Raw genomic sequence first — 26,407 nt, 5'->3', positions numbered from 1 at the left:
CGTTGGGCACCCGCCACCTGCGGCGGGCGGCTCCTGAGGCGGCTGCAGCGCCGCGGGGCTCCTCTCGCGAGACGCGGCCCCGGCCGGGCGGGCTCCGTGCGGCGGGCAGGGGCCGGGGGGTCGCGGCCCCGCTGCCGGTGCCGCTGCCGGTGCCGGTGGGGGCGGATGCGGCGCCCTCCGCCGCCGCTGCCGGCCGCGAGGAGCCGGCGGCCGCCGCCCTGCCCGCCGGCGCTCCGCCGGGCCGCGCCTACCGAGGGCGGGCGGAGGCTGGCGGTGCCGGCGGCCTCCCCGCCGAGCCGGGAAGCCAGCGGGCGCGGCCCGGCCGCCTCGCCTCGCAGTTCCCCAGCCCCGCCGCCGCCCGCCCCGCACCGCCCGCCCCTCCTCCTCCTCCTCCTCCCCGGCCGGGGGCTGCGGGCGCCGCTTCCTTCCCGGCGCCCCTGCGGGGCCCGCGCGGTGCTGTCAGGGCGGCGCCGCCGCGTAACGGGCGCGATCGGGGCGAGGAGAGAGAGGAGGAGGAGGAGGAGGAGGAGGAGGAGGAGGAGGAGGGGGGAGGCGAGCGGCGGCAGGAAGGCGGGGAGCGGCGGGCAGGGAGGGAGGGAGGGAGGGCGAGGGAGAGGAAGGGGGCGGCGGCGGGGGTCGGGCGGGGGGCGGCGGCCGGCCCGGCGGCATCATCACCTGGCGCTGCGGCGGGGCGGCGCCTGGCGTTGTCTGCGGCGCGCTGCAGCCCCGGGCGCTGGTTGGCGGCTTAAAGCAGCGGAGCCGCCGCCGCCGCGAGGGGCGGTCAGAGCAGCCGGGGCCGCTGCTGCTCAGCGTAGCGCTCGCCCGCGGGCAGCCATGGAGGGGAAGCAGCAGCAGCAGAAGCAAAAGCAGCAGCAGCAGCACCCCGGCCCCGGCGAGCTGAAGGTGCCGGGGGCGGTGGGTGAGGATCCGCGCGGCGAGGAGGGGAAGGATGCGGGCACGGCCGGCGGCGATGCGCTGGGCAGACCGCTGGGACCCACGCCGAGCCAGAGCCGCTTCCAGGTGGACCTGGTGGCCGAGGCCGCCGGGCGCCCGGCCGAGCCAGAGCCCCGCAAGGCGAGCGGGGAAGGCGGCGCGGCGGTGAAGGGCGGCGAGGAAGCCAAGGGGCGCTTTCGGGTGAACTTCGTGGACCCGTCGGCCGGCGACGAGAGCCCCGGCGAGCCCGGCGGCGGCAGCTCGGAGGGCGCCAACGTCAGCTTCCAGAACGGCGGCGACACGGTGCTGAGCGAGGGCAGCCTGCACTCGGGCGGCCACCACCACTACTACTACGACACCCACACCAACACCTACTACCTGCGCACCTTCGGCCACAACACCATGGACGCCGTGCCCCGCATCGACCACTACCGGCACACGGCCGCCGACCTGGGCGAGAAGCTCATCCGGCCCAGCCTGGCCGAGCTGCACGACGAGCTGGACAAGGTGAGCGCCGCGGGGGCTGCCCAGCGCCCTGCGCCTCGCACCGCGCCTCCGCGGACACCCGTCGGCCTCCTGGCGGCGCTGCTCCGGGGGCAGCCGGCTGCGGGTGCCGGCCGAAGGGCTCCCTTCCTCCAGCTCCCCCCTCCTTTTATTTGTTTTATTTCATTTTATATATATATATGTATTTTTTTTTTTTCCCTCCCCCCCTCCGTGCCGCAGTGGGTATTCCCCCCAGCGGGCGCCAGGATGGGGAGGAGGGAGCTGCGAGCGATGGAAGCGGTGCTAAAAAAGGAGGAGGAGGCGGCGGCGACGCGCGCATCGCCCGGCTTTCTGGGGCCCCTGCTTTTTGGGGATGCCCCTCCTTGTGGGGAGGGGACTGGGGGTACCCTGCACCATATGGGGTGGGGTGGGGTGTGGGGGGGTGCTGGGGAGGTTTGGGAGCCCAGCGTGCCCGGCTCCAGCTGCCCTGCAAAGCCCGTTTGCGCAGGCTGGCAGTGCTGAAGGGCAGGCTGCGGGCGAAGCTGCACCCGGTGTGTTTTTGGGGTGATGAGCCGCGTTGAACCATCGCAGCGCTGCTTTCTTGCAGCATCTGGGCGCTTGGACGCGCGCTAGTAATAAGTACACGTTTCAGCGGGTCTTTCTGCTGGCACAGGGAAGCGAGGGAGCATGTGGGCCACATCCTAATGAGGCGAGGAATGCTCTGCTTCCAGAACTCTTTCCATCCTGCCTCTCGCTCCTTCTAGGTGGAAGCCCGTGAGAAAATGTCTTCTGAGACCCCTCGCACCATTGTTAGGCAGCTTAGTGCATCTGTACTGACTTAGTATTTTTATTTTTGTTGATTATTTAGCTGTGTTTCTTTGAAACTGTGGCCCTATCTGTTCTGATAAAGGCGATTGTTAGTTGCAGGAAAGTATCTCTGTGGCACAATTAAGATTAGATATCGGAGTAATTACAAACAGTAACAGTGAATTACTGTTGCCTCTTAGGTCTTCTCATGACTGAGTTATATGACATTCTCTGAGTTGGTGTGGAATGGAAGTGGACGATTACTGTCTTGTGCCTGGGGCTAGAGATGCTGTAAAGAAAAAGCCATGCTATCTGCGTAGAAACACAGTGAATCTTTTTCAAATTTGTCGCACCTGGTTCCTAACCAGATGAGAAGGAGTAGAAGGGAGAAGTTCGTTAGATACTCTGTTCAGTAAGCAAAACATAACCTGAAATTCTGAGCCTGGCAGGTACTTATTCAGTGTGTTTACACAATAGCAGTCAAGGAAGCTCTTTATGATACCATTAAGACATTTTGGTGCATAACCAGACTTAGTCTGGAACTGCACTTTCTGTAAGTGTCTATAAGTCTGTAATTTCTTTGTATTTAATTTAAAGGATGGCAAGCAATTTTCTTGGTGGGTTGTAGCTAAGAAGAGCTGTGGACAACTTAATTACTGAATCATTCTCAAAACAATTACATTGTAAGCATTATTTAACTTAAAGTATTAATTTCTAAAATGTCCTTAATTTGATATGCAGTATGGATAGGTATCCAAGCGAAGAAGAGACTTTTTAAAAAATAAGTAATTCCCCCCGCCTTCTTAGAAACTTGAAAAGTTAACCCCTTTCCTTAGCTGTGGGTTTTTGTACTAGCTTACCTGTACAGCATGTATGTCAAAGGCTTAGTAGGGCAGCTAGTATAAACATTCTAGTCCAACTGAATAAAATTTAGACTAAGTAAAGACCTATTGTTACACCCACAAAATACTTGCTTTTCTGTGGGAATTGTTGTTGGGTTTCTGTCCTGATCAACTTCTTGGATCCAGTGCATCAAGATGGGCAATTATTTTGCATCACAACTGATTGAAATGTGTTCACCAGCCATGTGGTTTGTTGCTTTGAATTTAGCTATTTCACGTTGCAGGATGTTTGCACTGTACACTGGCTTCAAAGGTAAATGCATGTTGAGAGGCAGTTACAGTATTGCTCGTGCTAGTAACAATTAAATAACATTTTGTTTTTTTCATAGCCTTGTTTACAAACTTCATATGTCTAACAGTTCTTCTCATTCTGTTCTCACAGAAGAGCCCAACACGGGGATGATGCAGTTTGAGGAAGATACACGTGTACACAAGAGTTTGCCTTGTCACTATAGAATAGGTTTCTAACCACCTCAAGTGTTGTTTAATCATTGCAACTGAAACTCTTAGAGTAGAAAGGGGTTGTTCTCAAAACTGGTTGTAGTAACACAGCTGGGAGATGCTCCAGTACTCATGTGGATGAATTGCATGCTACTGATCTTGGTCCCTCACATTAAATTTAAGGTGAGGAGCTTGTTGCTTATCAGTGGCTGCAAATAGCCACGGTGATCAGTTCGTTGCTTACCCACTTGGTGTGCATTAATCTCCCCATCCTCTAGAGAGACGGCAGAGGGAATTTTGTCATACTGTTACAGCTGCTAATGTCATAGATAAGGTGATGCTTTGCAGGAGCATCGGTCTCCAGAGATGTAGAGCTGTGAGGATGGTTATCATTAACAAAGAAGTGGGAGGGAGACAGCACACTGTGCCGCGCAGGTTTTTGTTGCAGTTGCAACACTGTGCACTGCCCTGAGGAGGATCCACTGAGAGGATCTCCTTCAGTCATAACAAAGACTAAAGTGTCTTAGCTTTTCTTTTCTTCTTATGTTTCAGTAGTTTTGCCAACGACTGTAAGTAAGCCTACAGCCTGTAGAATGCATTCTGTAGGCCTTTGTCTTCCTCAATACAAAAATCACTGTGCTCTAATATAGACCTTACAGTTCTGGAAGGCAAATGCTTTTAAAGCATTCAGAATTTGATTGTTGAAATTATTCATTACTGTGCATTAATTTGTATTTTTTTATGTTGCATTGCTTTAATTAGGGAGTTTGTTTTTTTGGAACAAGAAACTTAAGTCTGTGAATGATTCTGATTTAATATACGCCTTTTGTTCTGTCACTTACAGCTGTGGTAAGTAGATGGTATGTAAACCAAGCCCTCTACTGGTAGCTTTGTTCTGTTGTTCACTAAATACTTACTGAAAGTACTAGTTGGTTCCTTTCACAGGCTATAAGATGGTGATCTCAGAGGAAGATCTTTCTCCTGCCTAAGATAAATGGGGAAAAGGGGGAAAAACACACCAAAAGACACTTAGATGCACAACTTTGCTTCCTCAGCCACAAATCTATGCATCTATCCTTTGAATTTGGAGACAGGAGTAGGAATAATGTTACTGATTGTCTTGAGGCAGGATTCATTCTTTCTCGCTTTTTTACTCAAGTTGGTTTACTGATCCTTGTAACTGTTTTTCAGTCTTTGATTTGTATTTTGTTGAAAGCTCTTAACGTAAAACATTCAGCTGCATATGGCACTACTTCTTAACAAAGAATGTGTAATCTCTTGAAAATGGTGTGAAGGGATGCAAGACACAGACTCCTGATGGCTCTTGAACAGAAGGCCTTTATTGCTGTTTTTTCTCCACTACATATACTTTCTCTGTAACCCCATGTGCTATACATGTGCCTGAACTGGTCATACAATTGGTTAGAGACCCTCAGACACTCACCTCAAGCCAGCCAGCAATTGGCCACTGCGCAAAACTCATCTTTAACACTGCAGCCAAGTTAATCTCGACCTTGCTCAAGTTTTTGTTTCTAATATTTATTTCCTTGTTATTTCTAATTCAGGGATGTGTGAAACAGCGCAAAGCCACTTGTGAATTCCTTTCCCACGATAGTGAATGGCTACTGTGTCCCCAACTTTTTTCTAGTGCTTTTCTCTGTTAGTCTGTAAAGAAGACAGCCTGGTTAAAGATGCATAGAAGACTAAAAGGTGATTTTAGCCTGTTAAGTAGGCTGACCATGTTATGTGAGGTCTGTCTGAAATCTGCTTTCTCCCTGCTGCCCCTTTTAGAAGGCAGGAACTCGTTTGCAGGTAGAACTCTTCTTGCAGCACATTGCCAAAGCCCCCAGTCAATCAGTGGGCCTCTTAACTCTTGTGTTGGTGTGGTTTAATTCAAATAGCTTCTTTTCTTTCTTGCTGTATATATTTGTAAGGAATACTTGCATTTCTTTCTGAATTTCCATCTTACTAAGATGAAACATGAGAAGCTCTCTTATCCAGGCTTGGTCATTATGCTTTCAGACATCCTAGAAGCTTTTCATTTGTAATTATTCTCGTTCTCAGTTTTTGAAGAATGGTGAGCTCTGTGCACCTGCACTCAGATGTGGCTTTTACTAGCTGTGTGCAAAATGGTCTTTCATTGTTGTTGTTTTTTTGTTTGTTTGTTTGTTTTTTAATCTGTGTGGAGAATCATCACTTTACTTATTCTGGTACCACACAGTTTTTGCACCTCAAGGGTCATGGTGATAAGCGATATTATTAATTACTCCTGTTTGCAGCAGTTGTTCATATTAGTCCTCTAGGGTTTTTTTTTTATAAGGGCCATCTGTATTTTCAGATCTGTTGTATGAATCTCTTTATCACATCTATGTGATGTCTTTAGTCTAAAACACCTGTAGATTAACAGAACCCTTGTACAGTCTTCAGCAAACAACTAGTACTGTTCATACTGTTGTTTTTGCTTTGTTCCGGAGACACTAGAAATAACTGAGAGCTGTTAACAGTATATAGTTTGAAAATGCAAGTGTGGGCTGCTGCTGAAAGGTGTAAACTGCTCTATTCTCATGGTTGTGTTTGTATTTATACGGCTTAAAGTTGGATCTGGAAACCAGTCTGGTTTATGGAAAGCAACCCCTACCTTGTTATTTCCCCCCCCCCCAACTGCAGAAATCTTGTATTGCATGAGGTGGGTTTGTGCCCTGGTACAAAACAGGAGTTGTCTTCATTTTGATGGCACAACTGTGTCAGTAAAAAAAAAAAAAAAAAAAAATGTTGAGCATGCACCCCCAATATATGTTAATTTGTAGATTACACACATGTACTCCTCTACTAATATTATGTATACTATAAAACATGCACATAAATAGAAGTTAAAGGATGAGATGGAGATGAGAAAAACTGCTTCAACAATAGTTTTAAATTTTGTTTGTTAACATTATGAAAAAATACTCTATTCTCACACTCCGGTGGATTGTCCTGCACACACATTGGTTTGTGTGTATCCCTCCTTGGAGATTACTGCAATACACTGAAACCCCTGAGCACTAATGTCAAAAGAAGAGACGACACTGTAATTTTCCAGTGGAGTGCAACTAGAGAAGGAAGGAAAGAGGCAGTGCTTGTTCAGAGCAGCTTGACTTTTAATAAGCCAATCTTAGCTCCCATATCATCAGTATCACCAAGACATTCAAGACCAGAACGTGAAAGAGCAGCACTAATTTTTTATTTGGCTAGGTAGATTTTCTTTCAGCATAAGCTACATCATAACTGGTTAAAAAATCAGGTGATATGAAGTGAATATTAATCTGCAGTATAACTTTTTCCCCATTTGGTACTGTACTTGATTAGACATCATCTGACTTTGATTCCTGAAGAATATTCTTGCAGAGAAGGAGGTTGGCAAGATCGCTATCTCGGAGTAATTCAAACCAGTATACTACATCTTCAGCTGCATCCTTCAGATTTTTTCCTGAAGTTCCACATAATACTCAAACAATGTGGGCAACCACAAACCCGTCTGCTTCCCCTGTGCTGCCTCCCTCCCTCCTTTCCTCCCCACCCCTCATGCCCCTGTTTGGCATAGGTAATGGCATTTACAATGTGTTCATTTGTTAGCTATTTTTAAACAAAAATCTTATTAGTGGACTTAGAATTGTTTGCCTTTCAGTATTTTGGAAGTTATCCAGTTCTTACAGCTTGAGCACGTGGAACATCTTTGATTTATTTCTCTACCTCAGCATGCTGATTAGACCTGATAAACTTAATGAATTGTGGTTGGTTGTTTTTTTTCCTCCATAAAACACATTTTTTGTCTGATAAATTTAACTGACTTAAAGATGTAGTGAGTTTAAAAAAAAAAAAAAAAAAATCCAGTCTGTCTGAAGCCTTTTTAACAAGGAAGCTCATCTCATGTCTTCATTCTTGCCAGCTAATTCTTCTTCAGATGAACTGCTTCTATTTCGGATTATTCAGGCTTTTGAATTCAAAGGAAATAGAAACATATGTTGCAGCTGTGAAGAATATGTCAGTGCCAGGTTAGTGTTTCAACTTACTCCAAGGGGTTTACATGGTAGAGAGACCCCTAAAACCATTCCAAGTAATCTTCTTTGGAGCTGTAAGCAGTTTGTCAACTTGACTTGAATATAATGTTGTGCCAGTACAAGTGCAGTGCTGTGTGAATGTACCAGCTCAGCTCTGTGCTGGCTTGGGGTACTGTGCCATTAGCTGTATCTACCACATTGTGGTGTGATGTTAAAAATTCAGTCAGTGTCCAACTGATTTTAATTACTTCAGTGGGCTATCTAGGCTGTCATAAGAAAATGGGCTAAATGTAACTTTGAAAAATTATTACAATTTTTTTTACAAATCAATTATTTGTAATAATAAAATTTTAATATTTGTTTAACAAATTATTACAAATATTTTTTTTAAGAAGTCACTTTCTAAATGTAATTATAAGGTTGTGTCTGTGTACTGTAACATACTTGCTCCTCATTCCCCACCTCTTGACTGGGAAGTGCATCATGTTCTCTTTGTCAGAAATACATGGCAATTGGAAAGTGAACAGCAAGAATTATGAAAATCTTCCTTTGGGGGAAGAAGGGTACAGAATGCAGAAGATGAGTTGGGAATTTGCTGTATTGGAAACAAGTTCTTCAGAAAGATTGAAACAAGGATTCTCCTTTGTATTTATTGACAGAACACTGAGTTTCTCAAACTACTCAAGTATGCAAAACTGCTATGCAAGTAGCTTGCTAATAGGATTTGATTCAGCTTTATGCAGTTAAATGCTGCATCTGCTTCATTCTGGAGAACAAGAAAATAGTGTGAAACTTGAAGGGTCTCTTAACTGTTCTGTGTAGTAGACATGTCTTTCAGAGATAAAGTGAAAATTGAGTGTGTTCAGAACCTGATTTTCCCAAGGAATCATTTCTTTTTGTGTCAGAGGAGTATGACAGTCAGTGGACAGTAATGAATAATTATTTAGATAATCATTCACTGTACTAGTTGTAATGGTTCTTCTGGAAAGGATCAAATTCATTGGTGTAGCAGGGGAACTAGTATGATTTTGGAGGGCACTGGAAAGGTGTTCTAGCTTCCAGCTTGGATGTTCTTCACCAAAAGAGCCTAGTGCTCCCCAGTCAAGACTTAAACCGAGGGTAAGGTTTGATCTAAATCGAAAAAGACTTAAGTTCCTCTTCTTGTATAAACCTTTATGGTGATCTGTCACCATCATGACTCTTGTACATGAAGCTACTTATAGGTGAAGCTACATGCACTTCTTCCTCATAAAGCTTGATGGATTGGTTACCCCTGCGTATGTGCAGGAAGCCATACCTCTGTTTTTTTCTAACTTAATGGTGCAATTTCCTGTTAACTGAATGTCTAGACACTTCCTGGCAAAGGAAGATTTAAAATATGTATTTATATCTATATATTTTTAAATGATGGCAGACCATTCCTTGTCAGGAAGGGATGACTTTGCATATAATATTTCTGGAAGTGCAAAGCATGAACATTGTAGGTTTACCATGGTTTTCCATTGTACAGCTGCTGCATGGAGGTCTCTTCTCACTTCTTATATTTCAGTATTATCAGCTGGCTTGGAGTATTCATGTTATCCTGTCCTTATGGAGAGATGTTTGAATGAAGATGTGGAGAGTTTTCTTTATCCTGATGCTTTTGAAAAATGCTCTTAACCTCCAGTGATTTTGTTACAGAAACAAATACTATTTGTCTCTCAGATAGGTAGCAAAGAGTCTAGTCTCCTGCAGATGTCAACAAAACTGGTGCCATGTCATGTGTAAGAACTGCTTGAAAGGATTCTGTCGGTCATTGTATGCTCACTGCAGCCTTTCGAATCTGAACATCTCCATGGATATCTAGATTTCAGTGCTTTCCCTCTGTCAATATAGGTAGTCCTCAATTTACTGAAGTTTAAATGGAGTGAAAAGATTTGAATCTGAACTTCTTATGCTAACGTTAAGACAGCTAGATTGAATAGTATTGGTGTTGTCACCATTTACAGATGCACTGATGAACATGTTACTTTGAGAGAGACTTTATTTTGAAGAGACATTTAGGAAAGCAATGCAATGTCTGATTTTTTTTCTTATAAAGTGTGGAAAGCCTCAAAATTCCTAGTAATACAAAAGAGGCCAGAAGAAAGATTGGGAGCCAACCTTGGAAGACTATGCAGTGCTTTAATGTCTGTTAATATGACCTGACAAGTCAGTGGCTGTGCAATATTTCTCACTTCTGTCTCTGTCCTGATTTTTTTTTTTCTCCTCTCAGGAGTTTTTTGCAAAGTATCCACAGAAATAATGACGAGGGACAGGTAAGGCTTGTTGCAGGCTCCAGTTGAATTCTGTAGTTTGGGCAAGTTATGTCATATCCTGCAGCCCCCTTTTTGTTGCTGCACTTCTTTCTTTTGAGGTGGTAAGATCAAGATCAGTCAAAGATCACATTCTCTTTATTTTCCCTGATTAAAGTACTCTTTAAGTATGGGCAGTTTGCTGTTACTTATTTCTGAATTGGTTGCAGACCTTTTTCTTCAAATAAAAGTACCTCAGAGTGCAGCTTGCATCCATCCTATATTTGGAGGGGAGGATCATAATCACTTCCTTAATGAGAAAAGTCTGTAGCCATTGTTTGGTTTCTAAGCTGTATCAAAGATGGTTCAATAACAATTTATGCATCTAAGTAATGGTAAGTTATGATCTAATGGTAATGCTAAGTAATGCTAAGTAATGGTAAGTTATGATCTAAGTAATGGTAAGCTTAATAAACAAGTCACCTATCCTTTTGTAAGTACACTACCTGGTAAGTACAGTGATTAACTCCTAAGTTGAAATCATCTGTCTAAGTAAGTTTCTTGATTAGCAATCTTGCTAGCCTGGTTAATAATTCCAACTACTGGTGAGAGTTGGGAGGAAAAATAGATGATTAAATAGATTAATAGATGAAAAATAGATGATCTGTTAAAGTAAAAATCTATTTGAAAATCAGAAAATACATCTGTGAATAAGTATATACATATTGCTTAATGTTTGTGTTAGAAGCAGTATTGAGTTGCAAGACAGTGAAATACAAGCTGATGGCAGAGATGTGGAGCTAGCTAATTCTTCAGTTGACATGTTAATTGTAACTATAAATTTCTTCTGTGTTCAAAATTGTTCCACTGTAATCAAAGTACTACAGACTAATTTCAGCTTAAGATAACATTAATGTTCTGTGCTTGTTGCAATCTCTTTTAAAATCTCTAGAAGCGGATGCCAAAAGTATTTGCTGCTATATTTTAAATATGTAATTGTAGAGAAGGTAATGTAGCCAGAGCACTTAAGTTTTTTTGTCTTTTGGCTGCAAACTTGGAAATGACTTCCTTTGATTGAGGCTAGTATCCAGCGGTCAAATGTGTTCATGCTTGATCCAAGGAAGAAAATCTGCATTTTAAGTGTTTCATCTAGGTGATTTATCTCCTGTTGCTGTAGGTAACCTCTGGGTGCCTTTTAATGGTTTAGTAGTCTCTTCTAGGTCATGACTGTAAAGACAGTGAAATCACGGTATATAGTAGCAGGATTTCATGTGCTAGAAGTGGGAGCTATAAATTCTAGTAGGAAATCTGTTAACTCATTCCTGGCTTAAAACCAAGCAATAAAGTACCTAATGTGCCAGGCATTGACTGCTGAATTTTCTGAACTGCAGTCAACTGCTATTCAGTGTACAGTAACTTGCAGCATTCCTTGAAGGTGTATGTTCTTTAGTTTGTTTTTTAAAGAAAATTCTCAAGAGGCATTTAGTCAGACATCTTGGGCATGTCTTCAGTCGTGTTCTTTTGCGTGTGCTACCTGGCTGGGTTTTTCCCTCCCTCATACACTGGTACCCATAATAACCATTTAAGCTTCCAATTTAACTCCTGCACGTCCTCATACAGAATATCTAAATCTGTTTTTGTAAACTTGGCAAGTTCATTTTTAACTAAAGAGTTTTCAGGGACTTGTAAAATTCCTAAATGCCTGTGGAAACTATCTTTGAGTAGCAATAGTAAACTGAAAAGACAATGGTGTTTGCTTGGATTATTGCCCTGTTTGAAGTACCAAATATACCTGTCATCATCACCTGTAGGTAAGATGTAGATTAGTGATGTGTGAAGGTGTAAAAATATGACAGCCTACTTTCATACTCAGATTGAGGGCTATTAGGAAACATTAATCTAGAGTAGGGCATACTAGTTCTCAATTTATATGCTAATTTATGGTAAATCTATCATCATCCTCTTCTCAACAGGTGTGGTGACAAACAACTAGAACTGTATGCAATGTTTGAAGTGCAGGTGTACTACATCTTTTTCCTTGATTTACTCATTACATGACACTTTCTTTAGTTTTATTTTTTTATTCTGGTCAACTGTAACTGAGTAACAAGGTGGTAGCTCTCTGAAATTATTAGGGTAGGCCGGAAAAGTGTTTTTCACAGGTAATGAGGGATGCAGACAGCACTTGTTTGTTTTTTTCCCAACATGTTAGCTTGCTTTCACAGAGATTGAGCTAGAAACTGGAAATTAATACAACAGAAACTCAAACAAGATTCTTCTGCCTCATTTGATGCTTCAACACAATTTATTATTTAGAACTAACTGCTTCCACCAGGTCTGAATATTGATGCATACTCCACAGTTCTGGGGTCTTAATGGGAGGGAGGTTTAGGTAAACTCCTTTTGACATAAATGAAAGGCTTACTGAAACGGATCGGTAGAGAGAAGAAAATAGCTGTTTGTCTACAACAGTATTGTTAGTGTTACTAGATGACAGAATGGACTGCCCATGCCAGTACTGATTGTTCCCTAACCAAGTTATAGTAGCGTAAAATATTTTTAACTAATTGTCTTCAATTCTTCTTTCCATTTAAAGCTTTTTGTTTATGTTACAGAGAACACTTTAAAACTGTCGGGCTTGGCAGATGTGTTTTTCAAGTTTAGTATGAAAAACTTGCTGTGATTTGTTGTTTGTCTCCCGACCAAAGTTAACAACAGTACTTGAACCATTTTGAACATTAGAAGGCTGAAGGAACAGTTAAATATAGGGGTCAGTGTTACCAGATCATGTGAAAGACTTGAGAACCGTTTTCATTCCTGTATATTTAGTTACCTAAATACTCTCCATTCACAGGCAGACAGTCAAATTTAATACTATTCTTGATAAAATGCTCATGCATATTAATTGCAGGACTGTTTTGTGTCCCTGGACAACAACATACACAAAATGACTTCAGAGATTCACAAGTTTTGGAAAGGAATCTCAATACTACTTCTTCCTCCACGCTAAACTATGAAGATAAAACTATTAAAACATTAAGCAACTGTCAGCATGCTGCAAATGCAGTGTTTGAAGAACAGAGGTGCTTGATAGCGTAGTGTACATCAGTGTGCATTTAATAGCAAGTTTACTCCTTGCCAATGTGGTATCACAGTTAAAATACATTTGTGAAAGGTTTGTACTGGTACAGAAGTTGTCAGTGTTGCATCAGAGGTAAGCATGTATGTAAGCAAGATTATTCTATGTAGTCATTCTGTGTGTAGAGTACATCTAGCACTTATAAATTGTTAGATCATTGGAAGCATCACAAGTGAAGTGGGAGGAAGAATCCAAAAGTTCATTCCAGAAGGGGAAGTGGAAGGTCTGTTACTGCAAGAGAAGACTTACGGTCATTAAAAATCATGGGAAATGTGTTGTTTGGTGTTTTTTTTTTTTTTTGAGCAAAACATACAGTAATTCTGCTGTTATCTGATAACTCTTCCTGATCTCTCACTTATCTGCACTCTAGCAATAGAATGTCTTAATTAGAAGAGTAAGACAAATGTTGAATAGCTTTTTTCCCCTCATTTTTTTGAGCTCTGTTAGTTCAGAAAATTTTCTGTCCTTTCCATAGTGGCAAATTTTGTGCTTGAGTAGCCACAGCATTAAATGTGTGCAGCTAGAGTTGGGCTGTTTAGGAGTATAATCACTGCATGAGATGGATTCCTTGACTGTTGAGACTGCTGGCATGCTACATCTAGATCAATACGTTTTACCAATCACTTCCTGCCACTAAAATGAGATTATTAGAAGTGGCAGTGCAAGTAGAATTGAGCTTTTGTAAGAGAAAACAAGAAATTGTTATGGTCGTGAACAGCTTGGCAATCGCTCTGGAAGCTTCAGTGAAGGGCAGTAGAAGATGTGTGAACGTCTCTCCTTCTCCTGAAGAATTCCACTTTGATTGTTGAAAACATCTCTAAACACAAAGCTGTTGGAAGATAAAAGCTTAGTCACCTTGTCAAGGCTTTGGCTGTATTTGGTGACAACAGGAGACCTGATGTTAAACTGAATTGTCCTGCCTATACTTCAGATGATGAAAGGACCGATCTTAGGTGGCTTCCCTAATGTCCTGTCCTTAGGAGGTGTGTTAAATGATGAAACTACCATGGTCAATGTCAGAATATGTCAATAGAAGGCAATCTTGAGTACAAGCAACTGTTCTCTTGATTAAATATCACTGAGTGCCATTTTAAAATATTGCTGCAGAAAATGGAGTTTGAGAAAGTGAGGCTCTGTTGGTTTTCTGTGACACTTTGATAGTACTAGCTAATTAAGTCCACTTTACTGCCATATCCTACTAAGACAAGGAAAAGCTGCCATTGTGGAGCCTAAGGAACTAGTGTGAGGAAAAACCCATACTTTATGGCATGTGCTAAAACAGTAATTGGTCAGATTTAGAAAAAAAAAAAAAAAGTTAAGTGCTTCTCTGGTCTCTTCTTGCACAAGAGTAACGGGAATAGGAAGAATTAGCTAAATAAGTTATTCACTACTTGGAGCACACTAAATTAGGCAGACCACAAAGAAAGTACAGATTATTCATCTGCGGGCTTCTACTTAAAGGCTGTAGGTACAGATTTTATGTGGATAAAAACCTGTAAGATTTAACTATTCTCCCCTCCACAAAATTCTTGGCAGAAAGAGCAGTGGGAAGTGGCAACCACCTATTTCTACACTAAGATTTTTGACAGAACATTATTCAAGTTGGAATTAACATGTGGTATCAGATCTAAACTCAACATTGTATCATGTTTTATTTTGTAGTGGCATAAATTTGAGTCAATGTTTTTCTGTTGCCTAACCTAAATGGTGTTTACACCAGGAGGAAGAGAACTCACATTTGGTAAGAAGTTAAGAATCCATAAAGCCTTTGTTCAGAATCTGGAATTTCTTTCCCTTTATGATATAATAAACTAACTCTTTTTTTATAGCTATCAAAGATAAGTGGTGTACTCTTAATATAATAGTACCCCTTCTCCTCCCTCCCCTAGAACAACCCAGTTGTAAAATTGAAAAATCAATCTAGTAATGTTCAGGCTTACAGAACTACTGCTCAGCAACTGTTTGCTACCTGACAATTCCTGATCTTTCATTCACTGACTTCAGTATGCGTGTAAACAGTGTTTTCAAAGTACAGAGAAATCAAATGCATTGTAAGAAAAATCAATAGCAATTGAGAGAAATAATTGACTAAAATAATTTTCAGTAAGATCTTGTCCAAAAACAGGTAGTCTTAAATACAGACTTAATAGCCATCTTGTCCTTTTTTTCAAGTCTTCCATACAACAATACTTGAAAAGACACAAGAGCAAATGACTTCATGTACATTCATTCTGGTACCACCCCATTCAGGGCAACAAAGCCTCAGTATGTTGTTCCTAAAATGGAATCTAGATAAGTTCACCACGAATAAAAAAGCGGCATAATTTAAACAATTATTGGTTGTTTCAGGATTCACCGTAAATCTGAGTAATAATTTTGCTGATGAGAGAGTTTTCTGGACACCAGTATGTTACAGGCTGGATGTGGAAAAATCTGAAGTCTCTTCTGGCTAACAACTTGTTTCACATTTCTGATGCACTTCTAATAAATATGTGGGCTATTCATAATTGGTACAAATAACTTATTGTTATACTTACGAAGCAGTACTGGAGATGAAATAGTAGATTATCTTGTACTACAGTCCACTGAACAATTTAGCAATGGAGATTTGTGTGTAGGAATAGAATTTAACTGTTTCTTGGCTAGATCCTATCAATGTATGATAATTGTCAGCCTGTAAATGTAGATTATTTTTCCTTAGTGCAAGTGAACACTGGCTCTATCTGTAGATTTCTTAGATAAAAGACAGTATTTTGATAAATAACTGTGTTTAAAAGATCATTTGTGATCTGAAATGACAATCTTCATTCATTTCTTTCTCTTCTACTGCCTCAAAATCCACAGTACCAAATTGTTTTTTTTGTTTTTTTTACTGTTTGTGAAGATATCATTATACACATATTGCTGTTTTTAAAGTAGTGCTTGTGAGTTTTTTTTCTTCACTCAGTGACTTGACTAAAAACGACCACAAGCATGAAAAATACTGTCTGTTTTATTTACAGCTGAGACCACAGTAGTGCTCTATTAATCTGGCATTAAAGGGCTAAACTTGGAGCCTTGTGTAGTTGAATGCTTTTGTGCCCACACTTTGTAATATCTGTGTTCTCACTGGTGTTTTTTGGGCACCCACTAGCACTGATAACCAGCAATAACCTTTCAGTTATTAAGTTTTTTTTGTACACTTGGAAATAGTTTTCTATTAAAAAAAAATATATATATTGCATAGTTGTAGAGTGACAAGGCATATAGAACAAAACTCTCTTGTATTCATAGTGTGAATAGCTTGAAAATGATCTTGTTAACTGATAAATATCAGTTACGAGCTGTTATCTCCTTCAGAATAAGACAGGCTGATGCACTACAGTAAAATGTGCAGCTCTATAATGGGTGCAGGTTCTACCAGTACATGGTCAGCCATGATCAGCTTGCTGAAGTATGTAACTGTCTCTTACAGTAGGACACTCAGCCTTCTCTTAAAACCTAAAAGTGAAGCAAACTAGAAGACTTTAAGATAAAATAAATAAATGTTATGATGCACTATTACTGTATAGACTGCTTTAGTTGAATATAAGGTATCAATGTTTTGGTATAGATGGATACTGATTTCTTCTAGCTTAGTCCTCCCCTGACTAGCCTTTTCAAAAAAAAAAAAAAAAAAAGTTTTATTGTTTCTTACTGGAAACATGACATGCCTTTTTGTAATACCAAAAGGTGTTATCAGTGTTGGCTGTTTTCTTGGCCAAAGCGTTAAAAACTGTGTATTTGATAAAAACAGTGCTCCCTGAATGCTAGACTTGAAAACTGAGTTCATTGCAAATGTGGTGTAGTGATTTCTTATGGCAATGTGTATGTTCTGTGAAAGAATAATAATGTACAGTCACACAATTATGTGCTTGGTTGGAGGTCTTGGTTCAAGGTTGTGAACATGTTTATTAAACTACCTGTGGGACTTCAGGACTTGTTTCCTGCGCTCTGTTTGAAAGTGTTTTAAGGTGACCTCGAGATTCCTCAGTGTTCTCCAGTTGCTGTGGTCGCTCAGTTTAGCAACAATGGGAGTGTGCAGTTCAGCATGGAATGCCCATGAAGAGCTTAAATTGCAGACACTGATAAATTTCCATGCATCGTATTAAATGTTCACATGATAAAGCAGCATAGCATAACAAGAAGGTTTGACACAATCCAAATTTGTTCTTGTAGCAGTTGGTTCTTTCTGGTTGACAGATAAGAGTATAAAATACTCTTTCATATACTTGTCATACTTCTTCATACCCCAACTTAAGAGTATGAAAGCATTTTCTGTGCAGCTTTTAAATACGCCAGTCAGGCTTTTGTAGCTGAAGTTAAATGTTTGTTTCTCATAGGTTTATTTTTGAAGAAAGAATAGGGAAAAAAAAAGAATGCAAAATAGATTCTAAGGAAAGAAAAGGTTCTTTATAGTACTTTGTAAAGTCTAGTAGTGCGCTTACCCTGAACCCAGTGTTAGGGAGAGCCCAAAGGGTGCCCTTGAGTTAGTGAGCATCCCACAGCTGTGGGAGGCTGTATTGTTCCCTTGACTTGTTGTCAAAAGTTTTTTGTGGCTGTGAAAACTCAAATAGCAAAAAAAAAAAAAAAAAAAAAAAAAAAATCACTGTAGAAAATCCTGGAAATTAGGCTTCTGTTTATGGCTGTAGTCTGTCCGTTGCTTTTAATATTTCTTCTTTTTTCCTTTCCTCCGTTTTGGAGAGGGTGGTGGAGAAGGGGGGAGACAATTCTGGGAAGTGTTGTGAGAAAACAGCAGTCTTTGATGAGGGAAGACATTAATACCTAGAAAGAGTTTTGAGTGTTTTGTTAATAATTATGTATTCCAGTGTTTCTAGGGAAGTTATCCTAAGGAAGAGTTTAAGTGTACTATAACATATCAGTATGTAGACCTACTCTTTTCCATCATAAATTTCAGGTGTGTCTGAGCTGAGTGACAAGTCTGGTGAGGTGCCTTTCTGTTTCTTCAGCTCTGATCTGGGCAGGTCAGCACAGGTTCAGTAACCAGATGGTGGCTTGTAGCTGTAGGTATTAGAGAAAAAGTAGATATTCTCCTTTCTGACAGATGCTAGAATGAAGTCTATGTAGAATATTCAGCGTTGTGGTATGGTGACCTTCTTGTTTGATCCTTACCATTTTTTTCCACTCCAAATAGATCACCCACCATTTCTTGCTTGATTTTTTTTTCCAAGTCTAGTGCTTGAATGCAATTAATCAGCAGATAGATTGATCTGTTCAAAGGCTGTACAAAACTCCCATGAAGTTACATCCATTAGATCTCCTCTGTCTAGAAGAAGTGCAGTTCAGCAAGCTGGTTAATTTCCTTTAATGTTTCTTTTTGCCCTCTGTTTGGGGTTTGTGTATCTATTACCTCCTTCTCTGAGACAAGAAAGCCAACTGTTTAAGAAACCTTTCTGGTAGAGATAATGATCTGTAAACTGATGAGAATTTTGCCTGATGGCAGAGACCTTATGCCACGCAGGATATCCAGATGTGTTGCAGGTATATCTGTTTTCTTGAGAATATTATGACACAATGTACTTGAAGGAAACAGCAGACATGAATCTGAGCTAACAATCTTCGAGTAAGGTTAACATAATTGTATTTTTTAATCTGTTCATGTGTTTGCCTCTAATTTTTAAGGAATATAGGTGACACCTGTTGTGACAGCTCTGTAAATGTTTCCTTGGGAAACATCTGTGCTGATGACATATTTGATATTAATGCATCAGAAAGAGGAACTTTCTCACAGTAAACTTCCTGACTGCGTGCCATTAGCACTTAATATACATCTTGAAAGTGTAAATTGTGCCCAGTCTGTTTTGTCTTATTTAGCAGATGTAAGTTCTGCCTTTTACTTCATTGGGATTGAGTCTCTAATTGCATAAATGTTTTCTAAGCAAGCTAAGATGCAGGCTGCCTAGCAAAAACTGCTCAAGCTGTTTTGTTGAATAGCACCCTCTGAATGACACTCAGTTTTCTTTCTAGTGTATTCATTCCATATACTTGTTGCCCTGGATAGCTAACGTACTTCGCCTAGAGTCCTTTCTGAAGGTTTCTTACAGCAAGTGTAGGAAATACTTAGGCTTAAATGCTTAGGTGTTGGTTTGGCTTGGCAAAACAGAACTGCTTTTTGAAGAGCAAGCCTACAGTGTGTGCTTGAGCACACTTATGTGTATGTAGTTATGTATATCAAACAGGTGAGGCTTCTGCATTGCAAGTCTGAGTTAAACTTAAAAAAAAAAAAAAAAAAAGCCACAAACCATTTTTTTGCATGGGACTGATACTTTCTGTCTGTTATCCTTCTGTTTTAAACAGTGCTGAGATGTCTGGGAGCAGACTCCTCTTCCTTCCATCTTCCTGAAATGCCACTCTTCTACCTTCCTTTTTAGCAGCATCATCTTACAATGACTAGCAGAATAATTTACAGGGAAGTCAGTGTACTGAAAAATTGATCAACTGACAGCTAAGACTACAGGAAATGGTGTAGATGAGGGTCAGTAACTTGTGGTAGTACACTTTCAGATTAAGAAATAAAACTCTCCATATGGTAGCAGTTACTGTGTATGAAATTGCATACTTTTTTGTGGAAAAAAATAATCCATAACTGTAGGACACAATTCAAAATATTTATTACTCAGAGTGGTAACTGTTTGCAGGTAACTTTGGTAACTGAAAAGGAATACTGAAGTTATCCTCTTCAGTTTGGTGTATATTCATTGAAAATCGTAAGATGTGCCTCATGTAAATGGCATGTAAATGGTAACTTCTACCTTGTCATTTTTTAATTATTCTGTTTGCACAAGTACACTATTTTTAAAACTTGAGTATCAGATTGCCTCTGTACTCTGTTAAACCTCAAAGAAATATTTTTTTTTCCTAAGGAACCCTTTGAAGATGGCTATGCAAATGGAGAGGAAGGAACTCCTGCTGGGGAAGCAGCTGCCACTTACACACCTGATAGCAAAGGTGTAGTCAAGTTTGGCTGGATAAAAGGTGTATTGGTAAGTTTGATAAATTGTGCCTTAGTGACTTTAAAATGATCTTTCTTATTTACTTATACAGAAGCAAAAAGAAAAAAAAAACACGCGAGGAAAGTACCTACATGTGTATGGTAAAGCTTGAATTAAGTATTTAAATATTGTTGAACCTGTTACAAAGTAGTCATCTCTGAAGCTGTTGAAGTCTCAACACTAATTTTATTCTTTTTTTTTGGGGGGGGCGGGGGGGGGGAGATCCAAGTCTGTCCCCATTCAGAATAATGAAAAACTAAGGGTAACACAACAGATTTTATTTCAAGTACATATTAGTTTATTTTTTTAATACTTTGGCAGAAAGGAAATGTGATTAATACATGTACTCTCCAAAGCTATACAATCTTGTAGTGGAGGCTGCAAATGCAACAACTGGTTAATCCACATTGAACTCAAGCATTCAGAATACCTAATTTTAGTTCAGAAAGCTTCCACTGTGCGTTAGCAACTTCCTTACAAGACTTTAAGCAGCCATACCCTTTCTCTTGGGAGAAAGAGTACTGGCAGCAGCTGTCTAACAGATAATAGGACCTCCTGTTGATATACCCCAACCAAGGACTGAGTTGTTCAGCTTCTTACCTGCTTTAAAATTACTTTGAATTTCTCTATACCCAAATTCTGTATTGCATTATTTTTGTAAGCAATAATACTAAGAATTAAATTTTGGAAGTTATATTGGTAGTATATATTCTGTATGCTGATTTGAAGCTGATATTAGATGTTATCATGGGATAAATGTTGCTGGCCAGTTTCTTCCAAAGTCTGTTAAAAAGTTTTAAGCAGGTTTTAAAATTCTATTTTTAAATTTTAAAAATTTTTAATTTTTAAAAATTTACCATTAGTGTTTTCTTATAGGCATAAGCTGTTGAGGTGAATGTTTCTAGCTCAGGTGTTTTTGCATTTTGCAAGACTGCATAAAAATCTCTGAAAACACTCTTACTTCCATGGTTTGGAGAGGCACTTGTCTACCTTCAGTGACCACCTAAACTTTTTTGGGTTGATACTGTACTCTCCACATGAGATTCACACAAGACCTGCTGCTTGTCTTCTGTCTAAACTGTGCATGTTGCAAACTATTTTATGGAGGAAAAGAAGAAACAGACTTTGTCCCCACTCTTCCTGCATTCCTCACTTCCCCATCCTGTTAGTGTACAGCTCCATTGTAAGATACGAAAGTTCAAGGGCTGTCAAATTGTGGGGGGTTTCTGTTTTTTTTTTTTTTTTTTTTTTTTTAATGGAAAAAATATTTGGCAGGTTGTTTTAGTACTGGAAAAAGGAGTTGTGGGAGATCTGAATTAAGAGTATTGGAGACATAACAGTGTTAATGATATATTCTGTAGTATGAATTTTAGATTCTAAAGGTTGGGGTCTAAATTACTTATTTGTATTGCTTGATCAAGAACTAATACAACTGTCAGGTGTAACTATAACTTGTTCAAAGCAGTAATTTTTAAATTGTTTCCTTTTAATTTTTAATCTAACTTGTCTAATTAAAGAATCTAATTAAAGAATCTGTTCTTTTAAAACAATTTGAAAAGTAGTGAAGGACTATGAGAAGTCAGACAATATTAAAAGTAAAATGAAAAATTAGTGGAAATGATTGCAGATGTAAGACTCATATTAAATGTCTATTACCCTAGGTACGATGTATGCTGAATATCTGGGGTGTGATGCTCTTCATCAGACTATCATGGATTGTAGGACAAGCTGGGATAGGTATGTGTAAAATTAAATAGTTTTATTTCAGTGGAAATGTGACCTAAGAGACTTTCATCCTGAATTTGCTGTTACACTGGTACAGAAAGTTGCTTTAATATTGTCAGGATTTTTACTTAAAAGTTTAAGCAATATGAAATTACTTACTTTCCATTTATCTAGAAGATGCATAATTTTAAAAATGATCTTTTCAGGTCTTCAATAAATTATAGAGAGAAACTTCTGGTCTCTAGTTATTAAAATCTGCATATATCCTATATAGGATATAAGCCTTAGAAAATTATTTAAGTTAGCTTTGAACTGCAAAAGATCTGTCACCTTCCAAAGGGACGTGTTTCCTTGAAGCTCTAGGGTACAGCTTTTACTCTGATTGAAAATATTTATCCAGTTTTGTTTGTATCCACAAAACACTTCAGTACAAAAGGGAAATAAAGCCCTGAATGTACAGGACCACATAAAATAAACTTGTCAGATTTGGATGACTAATTTTTTAGATAAAGTTGAGTCTAAGATCTGTATGCTTGAATTCTGCTGGACTTAAACCTTAAACTTTTTTTTTTTTTCCAAAAGGTCTGTCTGTTGTTGTTATTGCAATGGCTACTGTTGTGACAACTATTACAGGACTGTCTACTTCTGCTATAGCCACAAATGGATTTGTAAGAGGAGGTAAAGCTACTTTCATAAAACTTTTAAAGTATCTTATCATTCTCAAGCATACACTTCAAAGATGGAGTCTCTAATTTATTTTCCATTTTCTTTTAGCGGGGGAGTAAGAACAGAATGGATAAAAATAGGGAGGAATTAAGTTTTTTGAGGAGCACGGTCTTTCTGATTTTCTGTATTTGACTTCAGTCATGTAATGAAAAACCAACAATTAGCCTAGTAACTTGATTTGACTGGTGGCTTTCTTTTGTAACGTGGAAGAAACATCGCTTTTAGTTTTTGGAATACAAACATTTTCAGGAACAAACAGGGTCTTGATATTCACCTACGTCTGCATGGGCTGGTCAAGAATGTGTTGCTTTTGTGTTCTAGTCCAGAAATACATCTTTCTAATGAAGTAAGTCCTATAAAGGGATATGCTATATCTATATATAAACATACAGCAGGACATGTTCTAGGTCTAGCATGATTTCTTTTCTTATGCACAAAAGAAATTCTCCAAACTCTCCTTGATCATCTCCAACTCTTCCCGAGGGTGATGATGTTCATTTGCTTTCATAGTTTATGCACTGTTGTCATCAGTGCACGTAAAATGGTTGTGTAAATGGTCAGTACCTATGGCATGCTCAAACTACTTCATGATGGTACAAGATGGCTACTGCTAGAAGTTGTGGTAGAATTAAAATAGAAGCAGTTCATTTGTCTGTGCCTATAAAATTCTGTTACTTTAAGAATGAAGAGAAAGGAAAAAAGAAATCACTGCAACAAAGTTAACAGACCCAATGGGAAAGATCAACTATAAATCTTAGTATTATGTCAAGCTTAGTTTCTAAACTTTTGTATACTGCATTATATGTATCAGATTATCCTTTTCTAATGGGAGACATTTGTTTTGAACCACTTCTACAAAATAATGCCTTATTCAAAATTTTGAAGTTCTTAGAGAATAATTTATTTTTTCCTTTGAAAAAGTTATGGTAGCTTATTTTTTTTACTGGCTGAAATTCTTAAATGCAAAGTATGTTGCAGCTTGGTACCTATACACTTCTTGAATGAGAACTGAAATTAAGAATAGATTGTGAAAAATGGAGTTGGCATGTTATTGTTCTGACAGTGTCACTGCACGGCAGAGAATTCTCATGATAGCAATGCTTTAAGAAAGAAGTCATGTAGGTTTGGGACTTGAGTGGGTTTGTAACAGTATATTTTGGCTAGTTTCTTGAGCTATAGCTGTAATAGTAAATTAGTACAGTATAACTGTAATAGTAAAACTATGCACAGTTGCTTTTAAATTTCAAGTAAGTTGTAAAGTATGGGCAGCTGTACTACTGGCCTTTTTTAATAGTGGAACTGGTTGCATAGGTGAATAATATCACGTGGTACATGAGTTGGGTGATTACTTCCAACTGGTGCCTTTTCTTAGAACCTTGAAATATACTTGTGTTACTTCAGCATGCGTGTTCCTAAAATACTGTGTTTGGGGTTCTTTTCTAATAAATCAGGAAAGATATAAGAATAAATTTTATCATGTTCATGTAAACACTATGTTGCTGATGCCTGTACATTTTTCTTACATTATTGTGGTGTTTTTTTGTGTGTTCAATTTTTTTTTTCCTTTCAGGAGGAGCATATTACTTAATTTCCAGAAGTTTAGGTCCAGAATTTGGTGGTGCCATAGGACTGATTTTTGCATTTGCCAATGCTGTTGCAGTAGCCATGTATGTTGTTGGCTTTGCAGAGACAGTTGTGGAGCTGCTTAAGGTATATGGATAATACTGATTGTACTGATTATGCTGTACTCTATGCAGGTTTGTGCTGTTATTTAATGGCAGAAGATTTCATAGTTAACAAGATGTGGAATGAGGCACAAGGTTGCTACTGATATATGAATAAATTAATTCAGTATTCCAGTAGCTTTTTGATGTATAATTATCATTGATCTCAAACTGGAACTTTACTCACTATTTTTCCCTGAAAAAATAAAATGCAGAACTTGTTCTGAAGTTCAAGCTGCTAGCTGTTGAGAAGAATGGAAGTATAGATACCTGAATCAGAATCATAAGTTATTAATGCTAAGATTCCTAGCTAGCTGTTTCTTGTTAACTGAAAGTAATTTATATTAAGTTCTTTTGAAAAAGGGTTTTGTTTGTTAAAAGCAATTCCTTAAGATAAACACAACCAATTTATCTGTTGCATTTTTGATATGAATACTGTACTGTAGTTATCATAGAAGGGAAGATGTCTGAAATGCATTGAAAGAATTAAGAGTAATGGTGAACAACTAACATATCTATAGATGCAGGATGGTAGCTGTTACTGTGCTGGTTTCTTCACTGGCAGTTAAAGAGGCCATTTGCTCTGGGGATGGGTTATAATGACTGTTTATTTTCATTTAGAATTATTCAGTGATATAAAACAAAGGAAAAAGGTTATGTCTAAAATAATATTCAACAATACACTTCTATTCTGTAATAGGGAAGATAGGTACTTGATAAAGGTATATTACTTCTTGTTTCCATTTTTAGGAAAATGGGACATTGATGATTGATGAAATGAATGACATCAGAATCATAGGAGCCATCACAGTAGTTATATTACTTGGAATTTCTGTAGCAGGAATGGAATGGGAAGCAAAAGTAAGGAACTATTACTTTCTCTTTTTTTGTTTTGCTTTTTATTTGTCTTTTTCTTTACTCAGCTGCCTGAATAATTTTTAATATATTTAGCACACTCAATATTGCATACACAGTATGTTAGGAGTCAAGCAGTGAGCAGTTTTTAATCAATAGAATCATAGAATATCCTGAGTGGAAACGGACCCACATGGATCACTGAGTCCAACTCCTGCATCCACACAAGACTACCCAAAAATCAGACCATATATCAAAGAGCGTTGTCCAAATGCTTCTTCAACTATGGCAGGCTCAGTGCTGTGACCACTTCCCTGGGGAGTCTGAAGTGCCTGACTATCCTCTCAGTGAAGAACCTTTTCCTAACAGCCAGCCAGAACCTCCCCATCACAGCTTTATGCCATTCCAAGAGGACTTGGGTCCTGTTGCAGGTTGCCAGAGAGCAGGATCAGCATCTTCACTTCTGATCCCCTTGTGTGGAAGCTGCAGGCCACCATGAGGCCTCCCCTTTGTCTCCTCTTCTTTAGGCAGAACAGACCAACCTGCTTCTGATAAATCTTCCCCTCTAGACCCTTCACCACCTCCTTTGGATGCTCTCTGATAGTTTTATGTCCTTATTCTGTGGTGCCCAAAAATGCACACAATGCTCAAGGTAAGACCACACCAGTGCAGAGTAGAGTAGGATAATTGCTTCCCTTGACAAGCTAGCAGTGTCATGTTTGATGCATCCCAGGATACAATTGGACCTTTTGGCTGCAAGGGCAGACTGACTTATACTCAATTTACTGTTGAACAAAACACCTAGATAAATTTCTGTGGGGTTGCTCTCCAGCCTCTCTTCCCCCAGTGTACACGGGGTTGCCCTGTCCCAGGTGTAGAATCTGACTCTTGCTCTTGTGAAACTTCATATTGTTGTTGATGGCCTAGCTCTCTAATTTGTCAAGATCTCTCTGCAAGGACTCTCCACCTTTAAGGGAGTCCACAGCTGCTCCCAATTTCATGCCATCTGCAAACTTACTCAAAACACCTAGTCTACATCCAAGTCATTTATGAGAACTTTAAAGAGAACTGGCACTAAAATGGAGCTCTCGCAGATCCCAGGAATGACTACCTGCTAGCCTGATGTAACCCAATTTACTAGAACCCTTTGAGCTTGACCTGTCAGCCAGTTGTTCACCCATTGTAGTATGTGCTTGTGAGAAACATTGTCAGAAGCTTTACTGAATTCCCAGAAGATCACAGCAACCATCTTCCCTTAGTCAACTAGATGGGTAACCTTGTCATGTAAGTTTGTTTAGCAGGACAGTCTTGTCGTGAACCTGTGTTGG

At 39.8% G+C, this 26,407-nt stretch overlaps 1 protein-coding gene across 3 annotated transcripts in view; it reads left to right on the top strand.

Annotated features, from left to right (window-relative positions):
* Positions 1-621: 621 nt before the first annotated feature.
* Positions 622-26,407, top strand: part of SLC12A2 (solute carrier family 12 member 2) — a 62,431-nt gene continuing 36,645 nt past the window's right edge. For all 3 annotated transcript variants that reach the window (XM_084504420.1, XM_084504421.1, XM_084504419.1), the window contains exons 1-6: positions 622-1,440; positions 19,921-20,040; positions 21,711-21,786; positions 22,357-22,452; positions 24,071-24,210; positions 24,975-25,085. In XM_084504420.1, the coding sequence (XP_084360546.1) occupies positions 835-1,440; positions 19,921-20,040; positions 21,711-21,786; positions 22,357-22,452; positions 24,071-24,210; positions 24,975-25,085 (1,149 nt within the window). In that variant the 5' untranslated portion in view covers positions 622-834. The remainder of the gene's footprint in view (positions 1,441-19,920; positions 20,041-21,710; positions 21,787-22,356; positions 22,453-24,070; positions 24,211-24,974; positions 25,086-26,407) is intronic.

This window comes from Aythya ferina (genome assembly GCF_964211825.1).
Source record: "Aythya ferina genome assembly, chromosome: Z".
NCBI lineage: Eukaryota > Metazoa > Chordata > Aves > Anseriformes > Anatidae > Aythya > Aythya ferina.
Note: the sequence above shows the minus strand (reverse complement) of the source record. Positions and strands in the feature narration are given on the sequence as shown.